Source organism: Triticum urartu, chromosome 6A (genome assembly GCF_056163025.1).
Source record: "Triticum urartu cultivar PI428250 chromosome 6A, HENAU_Tu73, whole genome shotgun sequence".
NCBI lineage: Eukaryota > Viridiplantae > Streptophyta > Magnoliopsida > Poales > Poaceae > Triticum > Triticum urartu.
In genome coordinates, this window is record NC_141878.1 from 441,794,208 (window position 1) to 441,812,689 (window position 18,482).

Genomic DNA, 18,482 nt, shown 5'->3' on the forward strand with positions numbered 1-18,482 from the left:
GAGGCGGCGACCGAACCTTTACAAACAAGGTTGGGGCAATCTCCACAACTCAATTGGAGGCTTCCAACGACACCATGAAGCTTCACCACAATGGACTATGGCTTCACGGTGACCTCAACCGTCTAGGATGCTCAAACACCCAAGAGTAACAAGATCCGCAAGGGATTAGTGGGGGGAATCAAATTTCTCTTGATGGAAGTGTGGATCGGGGCCTTCTCAACCACTCCCGAGCAAATCAACAAGTTTGATTGGCTAGGGAGTGAGATCGGGCGAAAATGGAGCTTGGAGCAACAATGGAGCTTAGGGTTGGAAGAGATAGGTCAACAGAGAAGAAGGGGACCCCTTTTATAGTGTGGAACAAAGATCCAATCGTTATCCACCTACCAGCCCGCGGCCAGCGGTACTACCGCTCCAGGCCAGCGGTACTACCGCTTGTCGCCAAGCGGTACTACTGCGAGGTCACGCGGTACAACCGTGCAGGCCCGCGGTACTACCGCAGCACCAGCAACAGCTAGGGCGGACCAGTGGCACAAGTGCTGAGGGCGGTACTTCCGCGGGCGCGGTACTACCGCTCCCCCTTGCGGTACTACCGTAAGGCAGGAACCCCCTAGCCTGGAAAGAGTGTGGATAAGGAAACAACCATGCCTACTTCCGTGGAAAAGCGGAAGAAGCAAAGACCCGACACAGTACTACCGTAGAGGGGCGGTACTACCACCTGGCAGCTGAGCACGGTACTACCGCGAAATGAAAACGGTACTACCATGGTAGGCGCGGATGTAAAAAGTTACATCCGCCCCTACTACCGCGGGGAGCGGTACTAGCCTGGTGGCCCACGGTAGTGCAGTTCCAGGGGAGCGGTACTACCGTGGGCACCTGCGGTACTACCGCGCCGCAGCATGGTACTACGGCTGGTGCCTACAGTACTACCGCTCACTGGGAGCAGTACTACCGCAGGCCAACACAGCAGCTAGAAACAAGGTGACGGGATAAACAACGGAGGAAGCTCCAAGGTGCAAGGGAAAGGAGGGGACAAGGAAGAAACGTGTACGTGATGATTCCACCCAAACCTTTCCGACGCGGACCCCCTCTTAATAGTACGGCTTTCCTACGACTCAAATCCACCAAAAAGAAATGTAGGAAAGACGCTGTCTTCAACAGTCTTCGAGGGGCACCCAACCGTCTTGTGCCTAGCGATGAAATGTCTGGGATAATCAAGGCACACGATTAGTCCGCAAACGCGTTGTCATCAATCACCAAAACACCTTAGGGATAAATATGCCCTTACACTAGCCTATGATTCTTCTTCTTTTCTATGGACCTAACCCTCCGGTTTATATACACACTGGAGGGGCCTGGGGTTGTACAGAGTCGGTTTGCAGAGGAAGGAAATAATACACCCTGACACCAAACTTGCTGCCCACGCACATAGGAGTCCTACCCAGACATGGGGGGTAATCTTCTACTTTGTCTTCACGGCCCATTAGCCCGACCCATATCGAATAGATCGGACACCCGAGGACCCCCTATTCCAGGACTCCCTCAGTGATCGAATGTTGTTCGGTGTTCCGGATGAGATCACAGACATGACGAGGAGCTCCAGATTAGTCTGGAGGTAAAGATTAATATATGATAATAGTGTTTGATCTCCAGAAAGGTTCTGGAATTCACCGGAAGGGGTTTCGGATGTTTCCCGAATTGTTTGGGCACGAGAACACTTTATTTGGGCCAAGGGGTAAAGCCCACGAGGGTTTTGGAAAGTGTAAAAGGAAGTTTTGCGGAAGCTAGGGGCCAGACGCCAGGAACCCTGGCGTCTAGGGGGTAGACACCGGGAACCCTGGCGTCTAGGGGGTAGACACCGGGAACCCTGGCGTCTAGCCCTGGAGTCCAAGAAGGACTCTTGCCTTTCGGGAAAAACTGACTTTAAGTAGGCTTTTACTCCAAGTTTCAACCCCATGGCTCAACGTATAAATAGAGGGGTAGGGCTAGCACCCGGAACACATCAAGAATCACCAAGCTGTGTGCCGGCAACCCCGTCCCCTCTAGTTTATCCTTAGTTTAGTTTCTGTAGTGCTTAGCGAAGCCCTGCAGTGATTGTTCTTCATCACCAACCTTCACCACGCCGTCGTGTTGCCGGAACTCATCTACTACTTCGCTCGTCTTTCTAGATCAAGAAGGCGAGGACGTCATCGAGCTGAATGTGTGTTGAACGCGGAGGTGTCGTACATTCGGTACTTGATCGGGACGGATCATGAAGGTGTACGACTACATCAACCACGTTGATAAATGCTTCCGCTTTGCGATCTTCAAGGGTATGAAGATGCTCTCCCCCTCTCATAGCTATGCATCTCCATGGATAGATCTTGCGTGTGCGGAGATTTTTTTTCATGCAACGTTCCCCAACGGTTACACCGCTGCATAGAGGGGGAGAGAGTTGGTGATGATGGCGACAAAGTTGTTGGTGGACATCACCGTCATGATGATGGCCCCGGTGGAGTTCCGGCGCCACCAGGAGAGAGGGAGAGAGAGCCCCCATCCTTCTTCTTCTTCCTTGGCCTTCCTCCTAGATTGGAGGAGGGTTTCCCCCTTGGCCCATGGCCTCCATGGTGGCGGAGGGGCGGGAGCCCCTCCGAGATTGGATCTCTCTCTCTCTCTTTCTCTCTCTCTCTCTCTCTCTCTCTCTCTCTCTCTTTGTGTTTCCTTCTGTTTCTGCGTTCCTGTTTTCTGGCCTTTCACCATTTCTTAAATTCGGGGAGATCCTTAACTCCGATTGGGCTGAAATTTTAACACAAATTTTATCCGGATATTATCTTTCTTGCGGCCGAAGAAGGGCGCCAACCGCCTTACGGGGTGGCCACAAGCCTCCCAGGTGCGCCCATGGTAGGGGGGCGCCCCTAGGGCGTGTGGGCCCCTTGGGCATCATCTCACGTTGATTCTTTTTCCCCAAAATCACATATATTCCAAAAAAATCTCTGTAAGTTTTTATCGTGTTTGGACTCTGTTTGATATGGATATTCCGCGAAACAAAAAAACATGCAACAAACAGGAACTGGCATTGGGCACTGGATCAATATGTTAGTCCCAAAATTAATATAAAAAGTTGTCAAAAGTATATGAAACTTGTAGAATATTGGCATGAAACAATCAAAAATTATAAATACGACAGAGACGTATCAATAAACATGGCACGTCATGAATGCATCGACCGTCTTTCACCACTCATCCACCTCTCTCTGTCCTATCGCTATCCTTTCACTCCAAACCACCGAAGAACCACCACCGATCCTCACTTATCAGTGGCCGAAATCCCCCCACCCCCCACCCCTGGCGTTTCTCCGGCGGTGGTGCTGGCTCTGTTCCCAGCGGTGGCGCCGAACCACTCCTCTGTGAGCGGAGGCACGAGGAAGGTGTTGGCGGCCGGGGAGGCGGCGGCACCGTCCTCCCACATGGGGGCGGGGGTGTGGTAGCCCACGACGTGCGGTGCAGGCGATGGGCCGGTGGTTCAGCCACACATTAGCAAGCCAGTGGTGAAGAAGACAACATCGATTCGCAAAAGCAGGAGCTCCGACGCCTCTTCCTCGTGCCTCTACATCGGTAAGCCGATGGTGCCAAGCGCGGTGGGAGATTTTGATGACGGCAGAGAGGAGATGGGGGAGGAGTTGCACCTGGAGATAGCGGCGTGATTCTAGGCGCGACGAATGTTGAGCTGCGATGAGGGAGCCAAGCCGTCGTCGTTCACCTCTCACTCACGTGGCATCAAGCATCCCGTGATGAGCCAGCTGCCGCAAGGACTTATGCCGCGCACCACCAGATTGGACCTGGGCCACCCCCATCTCGTGGCAAAAGGCGCGCCAAGATCCAAACCATCTAGTACCTCCTGTACTCCCCGACATTTTCTGCGGCAAATTTGTTTAAATTGCCATTTGATCCCATGAATTTTTGCCATGGCATAAAGTTTTCCATATCTCCATGGGATTGATTAGTAATCGTTGACACATGTCCATGATTTTCCATGGTCACTCGCACTCACGATTACCATGGTCACTCATACTCCTAATTGCCATGTTCTGATTTGTTAATTTGCTATGGGATTGTTAGGTAATCTGTTGCCACATGTCCTTGATTTTGGCACTGACACTCATACTTGTGATTGCCACAGTCATACTTCTGCAAAGTGCCATGACTTTTTTCACTTTGTTGTGCTCATACTTTTGCAATGACTTGTTGATACATGTGAAAATTTTAGTAAACATGCCATGCTGTTTTCATACATTTTGGCCATGACTTGTTGATACATGTGAAAATTTTAGTAAACATGCCATGATGTTTTCATACATTTTGCCATTACCTACACATTGATAGTTCTTAAACTTCCCATCCTTCATCCTTACACATAATCAGCTAAATTTCCATGAATGTAGATAGTTTCTCTTCTTTTTTTGTCTCACTTTTGATTGTTGTGTAATTTCTATTTGTAATAGTATCTCCGTAATGCATGGCCACTAAAAGCATTTTTGTTGCCATGGTGTGTTTGCCATGAACAACTAAAACCATATGTATTTTTGTTAAATTTTGTAGTTCTTTTTGCAATGGAAAAAATTTAAGCATTTGTTTCCTGACGACAATTTTTCGTTTTGCGCCTTTATCATATGTACTTGCTGAATTTCGTCGTGGTTACTTTAGATGTATTTTTTGCCATGTCATCCTTTTGAATTGTAGTTTATGGGTCATGGCAAAAAAATTCATTTTACACCAATGGAAACAAATGTCTTTTCTAATTTAGCCATGGAAAATTTTAAATTCTAATATAGACATGGCATTTTTCCCTTACAAAAAGCATGAAATTTATAATAAAAAGACCATGGTAATTTATAACATTCATTTGTCATGGAGTACATAATATGGCAAGTTTAATTAAAATGCCACAGCAATTTTTAATATATTTTTGCCATGGAAATTTTTGTTCATAACTTGTGTTGCACTTTACATACATGGCATTTTTCTCATACATAACAAGCCAAATTTAATTAAAATAACATGGCAATATTTTATATGAATTTGCCATGGCAATTTTGGTCATAACTTTGTGTTGTACTTTTCATACATGGCAATTTTCTCATAAATAACATGGCAAATTTAATTAAAATACCATGGCAATTTTTGATAGGAATTGTCATTGCAATTTTGTTCATAAATTGAGTTTTACTTTTTCATACATGACATTTTTCCTCATACTGAACATGGTAAATTTAAATTACCATGGAAATGTTTGATATTAATTGCCATGGCAATTTTGTTCATAATTTGAGTTTTATTTTTTTGTACATGACATTTTTCCTCATCACATGGCAAATTTAATTAAATACCATGGTAATTTTTGATATTAATTTGCCATGGCTATTTTCTTGTTCATAATTTTGAGTCTTACTTTCCGTACATGACATTTTTCCTCATAAAGACCATGGAAAATTTAATTCAAATACCATGGCAATTTTTTATATTAATTTGCTATGGAAATTTCTTGTTCATAATTTGAGTTTTACTTTTCATACATGACATTTTTTTCTCATAAAGAACATGGCAAATTTAATTAAAATACCATGGCAATTTTTGATATTAATTTGCCATGGCAATTTTCCTGTTCATAATTTTGTGCTTCAACTGTTCATGCTACATACGGACATGGCAACTAAAATCATACGTCCTTTTGTCGAGTTATTATAGATGCTTTTTCCATGGGGCGACTAAAATTATGTCATTTTTGTTTTGATGGCAAGAAGTTCCTTTTTCTTCTTTTTTTTTTACTGTTTTGTTGTTTTTATGGACTTTTTTCTTTTTTGTGTGCCTTTTATTATGGTATGGGAAGAGGCCCAACAAAATGGGCTGTTGGGCCTTTTTTGTTGGCGCTGGTGAAGGTCGTTCGGGCTGGAGGGGTCTTCCACCGAACAACTTGTGACGCGTTTGGTTCGCCTATGGTAACGTATTCAGCTTTGTATTCAGACTGCACTGTATTAGATGGTGTATTGAGTGAACACGTCTTCTGTTTGGTTGAACAAAGGTATGCATTCTGAATACAGTGCAGCGTTTGGTTGACCCATGTATTGGGATTACACAATATAGCATTAGTACATGGCTGACATGTCCATGTCATATATCATAGGTAACAGATTTTTTCTGATGGATCTTAATAGATAAATATTTGAAAAAATTCAAGCTAACTCCATAAATGGGGTCATCAGCAAAAAAATGTATTAACACATGCATAATTAATAGCCAACAAAACAGATCATTTTCTCATTGTTGAAAAGTAGCAATAACATTTTTCATGTGATATCCATCTGGTACCACATCAGCTCATCATCACCACAAGTACCAGCAGTCCCTCATCTTCTAATTGCATTATCCACATCATCAGCTCCTCATCACCACCAGTAGCAGCAGATCCTTATCTTCTAATTGCATCATCTAGCACATCATTGGACCAACAAAAAATTGTCATTTCTCTAAACAAGACATGTTGTAGTTCTGAAGAATTGCAAATGTAGAAGCTTTGCATATATGATTTTCCATGAAAAACAAATCTTGAATGCCCCAGATCTAAGAAGGATATTGTAATAGCAAGTTGGATTTCATCTGTTCATGACAACACACATGAAATCTGCCTAACAATAAACAATAAAAACTGAAATGGCGGTGTTGGACATTTCTGACATAAATCAATGTGCATGGCCTAGTTATTGGAATATATACAAGCAAGTTCAGTCGCATCACATGGGATTTGTTCAACAAAGGTATGACATATAACAGTTTAGTATTGCTCAGACTATTCTTTTTAAGAGAGAAAGAATAAGATAACAGCACATAACTATCACTTAACATCAGAACAAGATAATAGTGCATGAATTTAACTTACCAAGCGTTTTCTTAACATACTCCCTCCTCAGATTCTGCGGGAGTGCAAGCATCATATGCATTTCTTCTGGAGCTTTGGCAAATATGCTGGCAGCATTCACGATTTCAATCCCAGTGAATCCAAGCCTTGATAATTCATTGATAGCTTTCTCTTTAAACTTCTGTCTAGGATCTTCCTCCATTGCTTTCTCTTGGCAATAGCTTCGCGTTCCATTGTTGCTGCCATTTGTCCAACATTCTGAGTGACACTCTTCAGCTGGCTGTTTACATCTCCAAACATGGTGAGAAAAGGATCCGTTGATTCTGACCTACGAGACCCGTTACCTTTCTTTCTCTTCTTAGAGTTTGTAGAATCAGCGGTGACATGGCTGTCAACAGACCGTCTAGGTGTCTCTCTTGACGTTCTGTCATCTTCCTCTTCATCATTCATCTCATCCTCGATGACAATCTCATTCTGCAAATTTGTTATAGCTTCGCCAAAACCTTCCGCACCCTCCCCAGTAGCTATATCTTTGCTATAAATTGCAGCCAACTTATCAAAATAAGGGAACGACACACCATACAAGCCCTTGGCCTCATTGTGAAGCTGCAAAATACAATAAGCACGGAAATCATATTTTTGGTTAACTCTACTACAACCATAATCAATAGATAAAATATTGTTCAAGAAGTTCCATACGTTCTCAGTTTTCTAGGTCATGCGGTGCGACAACTTACAAGGTAAAGAAAAATCATGTAGTGAACCAGAAAAAGCACTTTCTCCAATCTATATCTATGAAATAATGTGACTGGAAGGGAAAGGAGGTATCCAATAGGACCTCACTTCTAGTAGAAGTAGTAATACAAGAGATGTCAGCTGGATAATCCATATGGCCACAAGTAGAAAATGTAATGCAAAAGTAATAGGCATCTGGAGTTATATACCTTACAATGTTCCTCGTATGATTGCTTTTCACACTGGATCATTTTCCTATTCTCATCCCAAGAAAACCCACTTCTTTTAAGCATAACTTCAATTGCTCCATACTTGGTCCTAAAGTATCTCACCCTTGACTCAATGTGTGGGGCAGCACTAAGACCACAACCAGGTACCTTTTCAGCCAACCTACTTTCCAGCACTGAGGAATACCCATTCTTGAAACCATTATCACCTTTCCACCGTGGATCCAATGACAGATCATAGAGAGCATTGACTAGCTCATCGTCCTCCATTGTTGTCCACTTTCTTTTGTTTTTTCCCCTGCCACATGCAACACTTGAGCTATCCATGTTGTCCATACCTACAAAATGCACAAGTTAAATTAGTTCATGAGATATTCAGATTTCTATAATTAAAACAAGCATATATGTACATCTGCAATCATCCACCGAAACACAAACCTTAGTGGCCTCTAGCTCTATAGCTATTATACATCCCTTGAGAAAGAGTATTCCGGAAATTAGTCCACTCATTAGATGTTGATATATGAGTGATAAATTCAGGTTCATCGTTCTCTCCCTCCAAGATTTCCATGTTATCTTGCATCATCCCATCCTCACCAGCGAGTGGATCCTCAGCCATATTTTGTAAAATCAGATTGTGTAATAGAGCGCATGCCATTATAATCCGGCAATGAGTTTTGATAGGAAAATATGATGGAGACCTCAAAATCGCCCACCGGCCCTTGAGTCTTCCAAAGCATCTCTCAATAATATTTCTAGCTCTAGCGTGCAGCATATTATAATATTCCTCTACGCTGCATGGTGGGTTTTGTGCAGTCCAACCACCTAAGTGGTACCTTTGACCTCGATAAGGAGCTAAAAATCCATTTGCATTTGTGTAGCCAGCATCAACAAGGTAGTATTGTCCTTGAGGGACTCGAAACCCATCCAACCTCGAAATAGCATCTCTAAGAACACGACCATCATGTGCCGAACCCTCCCAGCCAGGTAATATATAAATAAACTGCATGTCGGGTGCACATACACCCAAAACATTTGTATCAATATCAGCCAGCCTTGACCTATACCTCCCTCTTAGATTAGCTGGGACGGTAACCTTGATGTGTGTACCATCTAATGCGCCCAAACAATTCTACAACATGAACATCATGAGTGATATTAGTGTGTTATACTACTAATCAGATTATATCATCTGACCGACAATAAAATTTTCATGCAGAGATAATTTACCTTGAAATACTTCCAATTATTATCTGTGCAATCTTCGGGTATAGGCTCTGGTTTCTTAAGTAGTAGGTTGTGCAGCTTCAAAACAGCCAGCAAACATTTATTGAAATTTCTGCTTATCGTCTCACCACTTCGATAAAAGAACTTCTTGATTGTTCTATTTTTTAGATGGTGTGATATTATGTAGAGAAATGTAGCCACTATCTCTTCCAGCGATGTGTTCCTTGTGCCCTCTAGACCACCAGTAACTCTAACCATCTCACACAATTTGTGGAATGTCCTCCTGTCCATGCGAAGCTCCTGTATGCAAGCTACATCACTCTCGCCAATGAGTTGGTACAAATGTGCGGCTCTAAGTTCTCTATTTCTAATCCTCTTTTCTATCTTCCACAACCTCCTTTTATGTAACGCCCCAGATATACTTTCCATATTTGTATCCAACTCTTGTCGTTTCTAGCATTAAGTTATATTTATTTCTCGGGTTCGGGTTTTTGTCTCCGTATGTTGTTTTTGTTTTCATGCATCTCATATCATGTCATCATGTGCATTGCATTCGCATACGTGTTCATCTCATGCATTCGAGCATTTTCCCCGTTGTCCGTTTTGCATTCCGGCGCTTCGTTCTCCTCCGGTGGTCATTTCTAGCTTTCTTTCGTGTGTGGGGATTAAACATTTCCGGATTGGACCGAGACTTGCCAAGCGGCCTTGGGTTACTACCGGTAGACCGCCTGTCAAGTTTCGTATCGTTTGGACTTCGTTTGATACTCCTACGGTTAACCGAGGGACCGAAAAGGCCGTGTGTGTGTTGCAGCCCAACACCCCCCAAATTTGGCCCAAAACCCACCAAACTCAGCTCCATGTCCTAGAGCGTTCGATCACGATCGCGTGGGCGAAAACCGCACCTCATTTGGACACCCCCCATTCCAAATCTCAGATTTCTCCCCGTCCTCCTCCAAAAAAAAAAACTTCAAAACCTCCGCCGCCGACGGACGTGTCCGCCCCGGCCGGACAGCGTCCGCCGCCGCCTACCCACTCGCGCGCCGCCACGTGGACCGAGGCCCACTTCGCCGCCGCCGGCCCGGGAGGCCCAGGAGGGGCCCCCGAGGCCCATCGCCGCGCCTCGCCGCCCGGGTACAGGCGCCGCCCGAGGCCGCCCAGCTCTGCCGCCCACCGTCCCGCCTTCGCCGTCCAGCTTCGCCGCCGGCGCCGACTCCGGCCGCCGTTGCCCGCTCCGCCCCGGTGCCGGCCGCCGGCCTCCTCGCGCCGCCCCACGCCGGCCAACTCCCCGGCAGAGGACGTCGGATCCGGCCACTCCGGCCTCCTCTCCCTCCACGCCGGTGACTCCTCCGGCGAGCTTCAAATCCGGCGGTGAACAGTGCCGCCGCCACCTCGGTTCCCGTGCCCGATCTGGATCTCAGATCCGAAATTCTAGGGTTGACTTTTTCCCTCTCCCTCTAAAATTTTGTGCTATGTTTGACCAGTGATATCTCCGCATCCGTAACTCCGATTTGGACATATAATATATCAAAATCTTCGTCTCGACATGTACATAATTTCATTCCATTGCATCATTTGCATTTGAGTTCATCTTGATGCCCAAAATGCTGTTAGAAGGAGGCTTCGTGAGTTAAATTGCAGATCCGTTAGTTCATTATAGACTTTTGTCATTTTTGCCATGTTTAATTCGTGCATGATATGCCTGTGCCCCTTTGGGATGAATTGTTAAGCATTTTGTCTTCTTTCCAGAGGTGCCACCCGTGCATTTTTAGGATGTGTGTGTTGTCTTGTGCGAGCTTGCGAAGAGAGGTACCTGAGATTGCTGATTTCAGGGACTTAGTGATTTTCACTAAGTCTGGGATATTTTAGTTCGTGATGCTATATGTCCAGCTTGTTTCCTAGTGATCCGTGCCTCTTTTGAGGATGATCAGTAAGGGAGTTTTGATATTTATGTTATGCTCTATCCATCCATGTCTTTGTTTGCATATCTGGAGTGCTCTAGGTTGACTCAATCGAGCTCAACTTTTGCTTCGTTGTTAATCTGGGCAGATCGTCAACTTGTTTGCGATTTTGCCGATGCTACCGTTAGTGTTCCATGCATGCTATGCCTTTTTTATTGCCATGTGTAGCTAGCATATTGTGTCTTCTTTCTGGATATATTATTGGCTTGCCATGACTTGCACCGTAGTGAGTGCATCGAGCTCATTTACATGCCTTCGTGAGTTATATTTCAGCATGTCTCAGTTTTCACTAAGTCTGAAAACTGATTGTGTTTTAGCTATGTTCGTGAGCTCGGTAGAGTATTTTGTGAACCCTTTTGACGCCAGGTCACTTTGGGTGTTTTGTTAATCTTTTTGAGTAGCTCCATGCCATGTTCTTGCTTGTCATGTTCAGATCATTTATCATGTTGTTTTGCTGCTCCAAAGAGAGCATCGTGATCTGAAATTTCAGGCTAGTGTTAATTTCACTAAGTCTGGAATCTGTTTTGCATTTGCGTTTTTGCCATGCTTGTTTGAACCTCTTAGTGGATGAATTTGCCTATGGCTCAGTGCTAGTGTTTTGCTAAGCATCTTGTGTGCATCCCTGCCATGTATTTTGTTTTCATGTTTGGTGGCTGTAGCATGTTCATTTCGTTGCATTTAGATGCCTACGTGCTGTAAATCGCAGACCGGTGTCATATCTTAAAACGCTTGCCATTTCCAAACCGTAACTCCGATTCCAATGATCTTTATATCGTTTTCAAGCGATTTCATCCCCTATATCCAGTGGCACCCTTGGAATTCCAAGTTGAGGCCAGGTTCATGCATTTCCTGTCATATCTTGCATTTTGCATCCCGCATCGCATCCCGCATAGCATGTCATCTTTTCATCATATTGCTTGGTCTTGCACGTGGTTGATTGTATCCTTGTTGCTTGTTTGTCTTGTTGGGTAGAGCCGGGAGACGAGTTCGCTATCGAGGAGCCCGTTGAGTTTGCTTGTGAGGATCCAGTCAACTTTGACAACTGTGGAGGCAAGATGATCATACCCTCGAAATCACTACTATCTTTGCTATGCTAGTTTGCTCGCTCTTTTGCTTTGCCACTGCTACGATGCCTACCTTTTGCTTGTCAGCCTCCCAATTGCCATGTCAAACCTCTAACCCACCATTGTCCTAGCAAACCGTTGATTGGCTATGTTACCGCTTTGCTCAGCCCCTCTTATAGCGTTGTTAGTTGCAGGTGAAGATTGGAGCCGTTCCTTGTTGGAAAATTTATTTACTTGTTGGGATATCATTATATTGCTATGTTATCTTAATACATCTATATACTTGGTAAAGGGTGGAAGGCTCGGCCTCTCGCCTAGTGTTTTGTTCCACTCTTGCCGCCCTAGTTTCCGTCATATCGGTGTTATGTTCCCGGATTTTGCGTTCCTTACGCGGTTGGGTTATAATGGGAACCCCTTGATATTTCGCCTCGATTAAAGCTTTTCCAGCAATGCCCAACCTTGGTTTTACCATTTGCCGCCTACCCTTTTCTTTCCCTTGGGTTCTGCAGACCCAAGGGTCATCGTATTTTAGCCCCCCCACGAGCCAGTGCTCCCTCTGAGTGTTGGTCCGAACTGAGCTGCCTGCGGGGCCACCTCGGGGAAACTTGAGGGTTGGTTTTACTCGTAGCTAGTCTCATCTGAGTGTGCCCTGAGAAAGAGATATGTGCAGCTCCTATCGGGATTTGTCGGCACATTCGGGCGGTGTTGCTGGACTTGTTTTAACCTGTCGAATTGTCTTGTTGTACCGGGTTACCGAGTCTGATCGGTGTGTCTCGGGTGGAGGTCTATTCCTTCGTTGACCGTGAGAGCTTGTCATGGGCTAAGTTGGGACTCCCCTGCAGGGATTGAACTTTCGAAAGCCGTGCCCGCGGTTATGGGCAGATGGGAATTTGTTAATGTCCGGTTGTAGATAACTTAAACCTTAATTATTTAAAACGAATCAACTACGTGTGTTGCCGTGATGGCCTCTTCTCGGCGGAGTCCGGGAAGTGGACACGGTGTTGGAGTTATGCTTGCGCAGGTTATTCCTCTAGATTCTCGCTCGCGCCTTGCCTCCTCTTCTCGCTCTCTTTTGCGTATAAGTTAGCCACCACATATGCTAGTCGCTTGCTGCAGCTCCACATATACTTGCCTTATCCTTCCTATAAGCTTAAATAGTTTTGATCGCGAGGGTGCGAGATTGCTGAGTCCCTGTGGCTCACAGATACTATAATTCCAGATGCAGGTCCAGGTGATTCCGCTCCAGGTGACGAGTACGAGCTCAAGTGGGAGTTCGACGAGGACTCTCAGCGTTATTATGTTTCCTTTCCCGATGATCAGTAGTGGTGCCTAGTTGGGGTTATCGATTCAGGGCCTTGTCGCATGTTGGGTTCTTTTCCATTTTGGCGCCGTAGTCGGGCCATGAGTGTTTGTTTGATGGATGTTATTTATGTACTCTGATGTGACGTGGCGAGTGTAAGCCAACTATGTTATCTCCCCCTTTTATTATGTATTACATGGGATGTTGTAATGATTGCCTGACTTGCGACATTGCTTTCAATGCGGTTATGTCTCTAAGCCGTGCCTCGACACGTGGGAGCTATAGCCGCATCGAGGGCGTTACATTTTATAGACTAGTGCAAATAATAACCATATATAATAGTACATAAGCATGATGCTAATCGAAATATTCCTAAATGCTAAATTCCTTCGTCGAGATCTTGTGGTGGCCAAAGGAAGACGAGCCATAATGCTGAAAATAAAAATGCAGCACAAAATTATAAATATTGTGTATCTTGAAGTCATATGAGTATATATAAATATATATATGAGTATAGTACAATATATTCCTTAGCTCATGAAATTACTCTCAGCAAAACAAAGGGCACAAGAATTCTGAAGCGTCAAATTCTGCTTAAATAGCAAGCAACCTATATGAGTACAGTACAGTACATCATATTTTTTTGGATAATAAGGGGTCAAACCCCCGGCTCCAATCAATTAAGAAAGAAACCAAACGAGTACCAGAGTTTTAACAACCAGCCTCACCACAGGGCAAGTGCAAAGCTATAGAGATGAAAAGGAAAGACAGCTCCAAACATGTTTCTTTTGCAACCTAACAAACTAAAACAGGATACATCACACACTCTCACTGAGGCCACAACAGCGGTGCAGTACAGCATATGTGATCCACAAGAAACTGTAGAATCAAATTATTCTTTAAATAACAAGCAGCCTCTTCCCTATCAAGGGCATGCATGACTCATATTATTCATATTATCTCCTCCATAGCTATTCTCTTATAGTATCACCCTCGCAAAACAAAAGGGCACAAGAAAATCTAGGTAATGCAGTAAGCATCAGATTTACAGTGAGGTAGTACAGTACAATACAATGTGAGCAATCCATGCAATTCTCAAGCATAAAATTCTGATTGAACAACAAGCAGCCTATATAAGCACAGAACAATGCAGTGTGATCCAATACAACTACTTTATTTATCTATATCCAACAGAGAAAAGGATCTGACCACCTCATTTGTTGGGGACAACAAATCACAGTATGACGAGGAAGCAAAAATTACTAATTCCACCAAAGAATCCCTCAAAATATTCCAGTCATGCGCACATTCATGAACAGTACCCAAATCTCAACTGGTTTACTAAGTCTGAAGCCCTAACCAGAGTACAGTTCAGCCAAAACGCTTGGATCTTCTAGTTCGGAGAAAGGAAACGATAGATCCGGGCACTAGAGCACGAGAAGAAGAGGAGGGGGGAAGAGGGGAGGTGGCGCACCGTGGTTCTTGTCGAAGATGCCGATCCAGGGAAGGTTCGCGTCGAGGAAAGAAAGGGGACCAGCTATTTGGGGCGGAGCTTGGAGAGGTCCGGCTTTGGATCTTGCGGCAGAGGAGTGAGAGGCCGGCGTTCCTACTCTGACGGCGAGGGGAGGTCGTGGCGGCGACGGGGAGAGCTCATGGTGGAGACGAGGTCGGGACGAGCGGAGGAAGGGAAAGTGGATTTGATTACGGAGACGAGCATTTTCTGTTTTCACTCGGTGTGCCCTATTTTCGGTTTTCCGAAGCGACGTATCCGATTACACGGCAACGGAAACCGGCCCGGCCGAACCAAACGCCCGTAAAGTTTTCGAGAAGCGATGTAATCGGGAGGCGGTGCGAAATTGGCGAACCAAACGCGTCGTTGGTTCGGTACAGTTTCATGTTCGAGCGAACCAATCGTTCGGGACACCTCAGACCGACAAGCGCTTATATAGATGCGCATACACTCATCCTTATGAACGCATACACGCACACTTTTCCCACTGAATGCGTATCGCTGGAAATTCTGAAATAAATCCAGGAATAAATGCGAGCACCAGGATTTGAACCCTGGTGAGCTGGGGATACCACAATCTCTTTAATCATCCAACCACATGTTGGTTTGTGGAAATTAAGTTTTCATATGTACAAATAATTATAGCTTATCAAAAATCTTTCCGCAAATATTGTACGTGTATCAGAGTCATTTGTGGAAGGGGACTGCTACGCGTCGGCCGACGGATCTTTTTAAAAAATCCGCCGCCTCGCGAGCCGTCTGATTTGATAAATCAAGCGGATGCACGTCTTTCTCTAATTTGCAACAGAGACCTTGTTGCAGAAACACTTGTAACACATATTATCTTGTGGAATTTTTTTGTAACATATGTTATGTTGTGGGATTTGTTTTTGTAACATAGCTTGTGTTGAGGAATTTTTTGTTGTCTTCATTTTTTTGCAACAAAGGTATTGTTTCAAAAAAAACTTTGCAACTGAGGTGATGTTGCAGATTTTTTGTCTTTGTCTTCACCTTTATATGGTGGTACGAAAGAAAGTTTTGCAACATGACTAATGTTGCAGAAATCTTCCTTGCAGCAAATTGATTGTTGCAAAAGAACACCATTATTGTTCGCCATGAGCTCATGTCGAGCGGTGGTGAGGGGGAGCGGCGCCGCCCATCCCTGCCATCGCGTCGCCGCCGACGTGCACCCACCGGACGGTGGTGAGGGAGGAGAGGCGTCGCCCGTCCCCCATCGCGCCCCCTCGACGAGCGACAGACCTTCGACCACTTGCTTCGTCATCATCCTCCTCACCGGCTAGATGTATGCCATTGATAAGCACTTGTATACGGGGGAGAGAGATCAAAAAAGAGATAAGATGACGGAGAGAGACGAAGAGATAAGACGTGGGTGGTTACATGTCAAGCAAAGGGACTGGCAGATGGTTTGCAACATAGCATTTGTTGCGGTTTACTTTCTGAAACAGTTAAACAGTTGCAGGAATGAGAGTAGCAGTTCCATTAAGATAAGAACGAAAGAGAGATGTGGTGTGCAGGCCTAATCAAGATGCGTGACAAGTATAGGATGCGGCGGACACAAAGAAAAAAGATCTGTTGGTTGAACATCAGCTTTTCCCTCTGTGGAAGCAGTTTAGGAAAACAATTGGTAGTCAATGGTGTCGGCGTGATAAACGGAAGGAGTTTTTTTTTTGAAGTTATAAACGGAAGGAGTTATCAAGACACATGCCATCAGAAAGGTGACCAGATCGTACGATCAGTGTGCATCTAATCGTATGGTCTTCGATTGATCTGATAGCAGCAAAGGATCAATAGTCTGATCCTAGACGTTTCCTATACTCCCTTCATTTCCTTATACAAGGTCATAAACTTATATGATAGGTATCAAGATAAAATTTAATGATTCATTTGCAAGTTAACTTTTTTTTTGTTAACCGGGACCATTAATACACCACAAGCATGCAACGAATGAATGAAAAGGAAGTGACTGAGTGTCATTATGACTACATGCATGTAAGTATTAAAAAGTTGCTAGTACGAGGAAACATTATTAATTTTTGTCTCGATTAATGCTGGTGGCCTTGTATTGATGCAAAATGTATTTTTGATAGTGGTCTTATATAAGGGAATGAAGGGAGTAATTAACTTGATCCAAGGGGTCCCTCAAAAAATAAAAAATAAAACTTGATCCAAGGGGCCATCCAGTGGTCTGAAGCGGGCAGTACCTTCTGACAGTTAATGCCGTAATCACTCAGCCCTATAGCGCACGCTGGTTAATGCGACATAATTAGCCGGACATCTAAGACGGACGCGCTTTCTGCGAACCTGGACGGATGGTGTGTTCATCGTCTCGTTCCATCAGGAGGGTTCCTTTCTGACTAAAATAAATACGGCAGCACAAAGGCGTACGGTCTTCAAAGCCATGGCGACGCAGCAGATCGCCCTCCTTCTCTTACTCCTCGCCGCCGCCCATGGCCTCTCCGTGGCCGTCAGCCCTACACCCATCATCAACACCACATGCGCTGCGCTCGCCCACAGCCCCAATGTCACAGTGCACGTCGACTACGAATTCTGCGTCCGCGCGCTTTCAGCCGACCCGGCGTCCTCGTCTGCCACGGACGCCCGCGGGCTAGCGGCGGCCGCGGCAAGCCTTACAGTCGCCAACCTAACGTCCACGGAGCACATCATCGCGGACCTCGTCCATAATCTGGGCCGTTGTCTTACTGACTACAGAGAGATTAACGGCATGGTGCGGCACGCGCTCGACGACATCCGAGGCGGGCGCGGCGCCGACGCTTCCGAGAAGCTTTTGCAAGTGGCAAAGGCAAACGCTCCTGCTTGGTGCGACCTCATCTTGATAGAGGGAGACGCCAAGAGGAACCCCATAGATCAGGAGAACCATAACGCTGACTTCTTGTCCGTCATTGCCTCCGGAATTGCCGAGCTGATGCTGCATTCTCATGGATGATCACCAAAAGATCCGAGCTGAATACATGGCTCTTGTCTTCTTCCAGTTTTAATCATTTATATATCATATACAGTATGTGGGTTTGGGTTTTCTTATAAACATTTCTGTATCAGTCCAATGATCCAAATACAGCTTTATTGGTCAGAAATATGGGATCGCCTATTCAATAGTTGCTTCAAAAAAAAATTGGTTTCGGTTGATTTAGTCCCAGACGATGGATTGAAATCCAACGGATGTGCTTCATCTTCCTCCTCCCGATCGCATTATTCCTCTTTTCCCCTGTGACATGCATCTATAATGGCGGGGGGCTGCCGTGTGCCTCGCTGCCCGCCCTCTAAAGTTGGTAGAGAAAACCTTTCCCTCCATCTACACCACTCAACCACCCCCCCCACCCCCCCTGCAAAGCCCCCTCGGATCTGGCGACGGGGCGGCTAGGGTTGTGCCTCTATCGAGCAGGGGGGCTCGGGTTGTAGCCGATGATGCCACACTACTCCGGCACGCGTCCTCGAGCTTTGTTGTGGTGGGAGACGACGGTGATGGCTGGCGTGGGCTGGGAGGTTCGCTGGGCTGCCTCAGGCGTCTTCGGATCCGGCGCTCTCATTCCTGA

The 18,482-nt window shown here is 45.3% G+C and overlaps 1 protein-coding gene and 1 pseudogene across 1 annotated transcript; one reads left to right on the forward strand and one right to left on the reverse strand.

Moving 5' to 3' along the window:
• Positions 1 to 6,274: 6,274 nt before the first annotated feature.
• LOC125516825 (uncharacterized) lies at positions 6,275 to 8,187 on the reverse strand (annotated as a pseudogene).
• Positions 8,188 to 17,329: 9,142 nt separating this feature from the next.
• LOC125512215 (putative invertase inhibitor) lies at positions 17,330 to 17,875 on the forward strand. Its single transcript, XM_048677306.2, has one exon. The coding sequence runs from the start codon at positions 17,330 to 17,332 to the stop codon at positions 17,873 to 17,875; it is 546 nt and encodes a 181-aa protein (XP_048533263.2).
• Positions 17,876 to 18,482: the final 607 nt, after the last annotated feature.

Excerpts from the sequence above, each read along its gene's own strand:
- LOC125512215 (XM_048677306.2), top strand. The coding sequence starts at position 17,330 with ATGGCGACGCAGCAGATCGCCCTCCTTCTCTTACTCCTCGCCGCCGCC.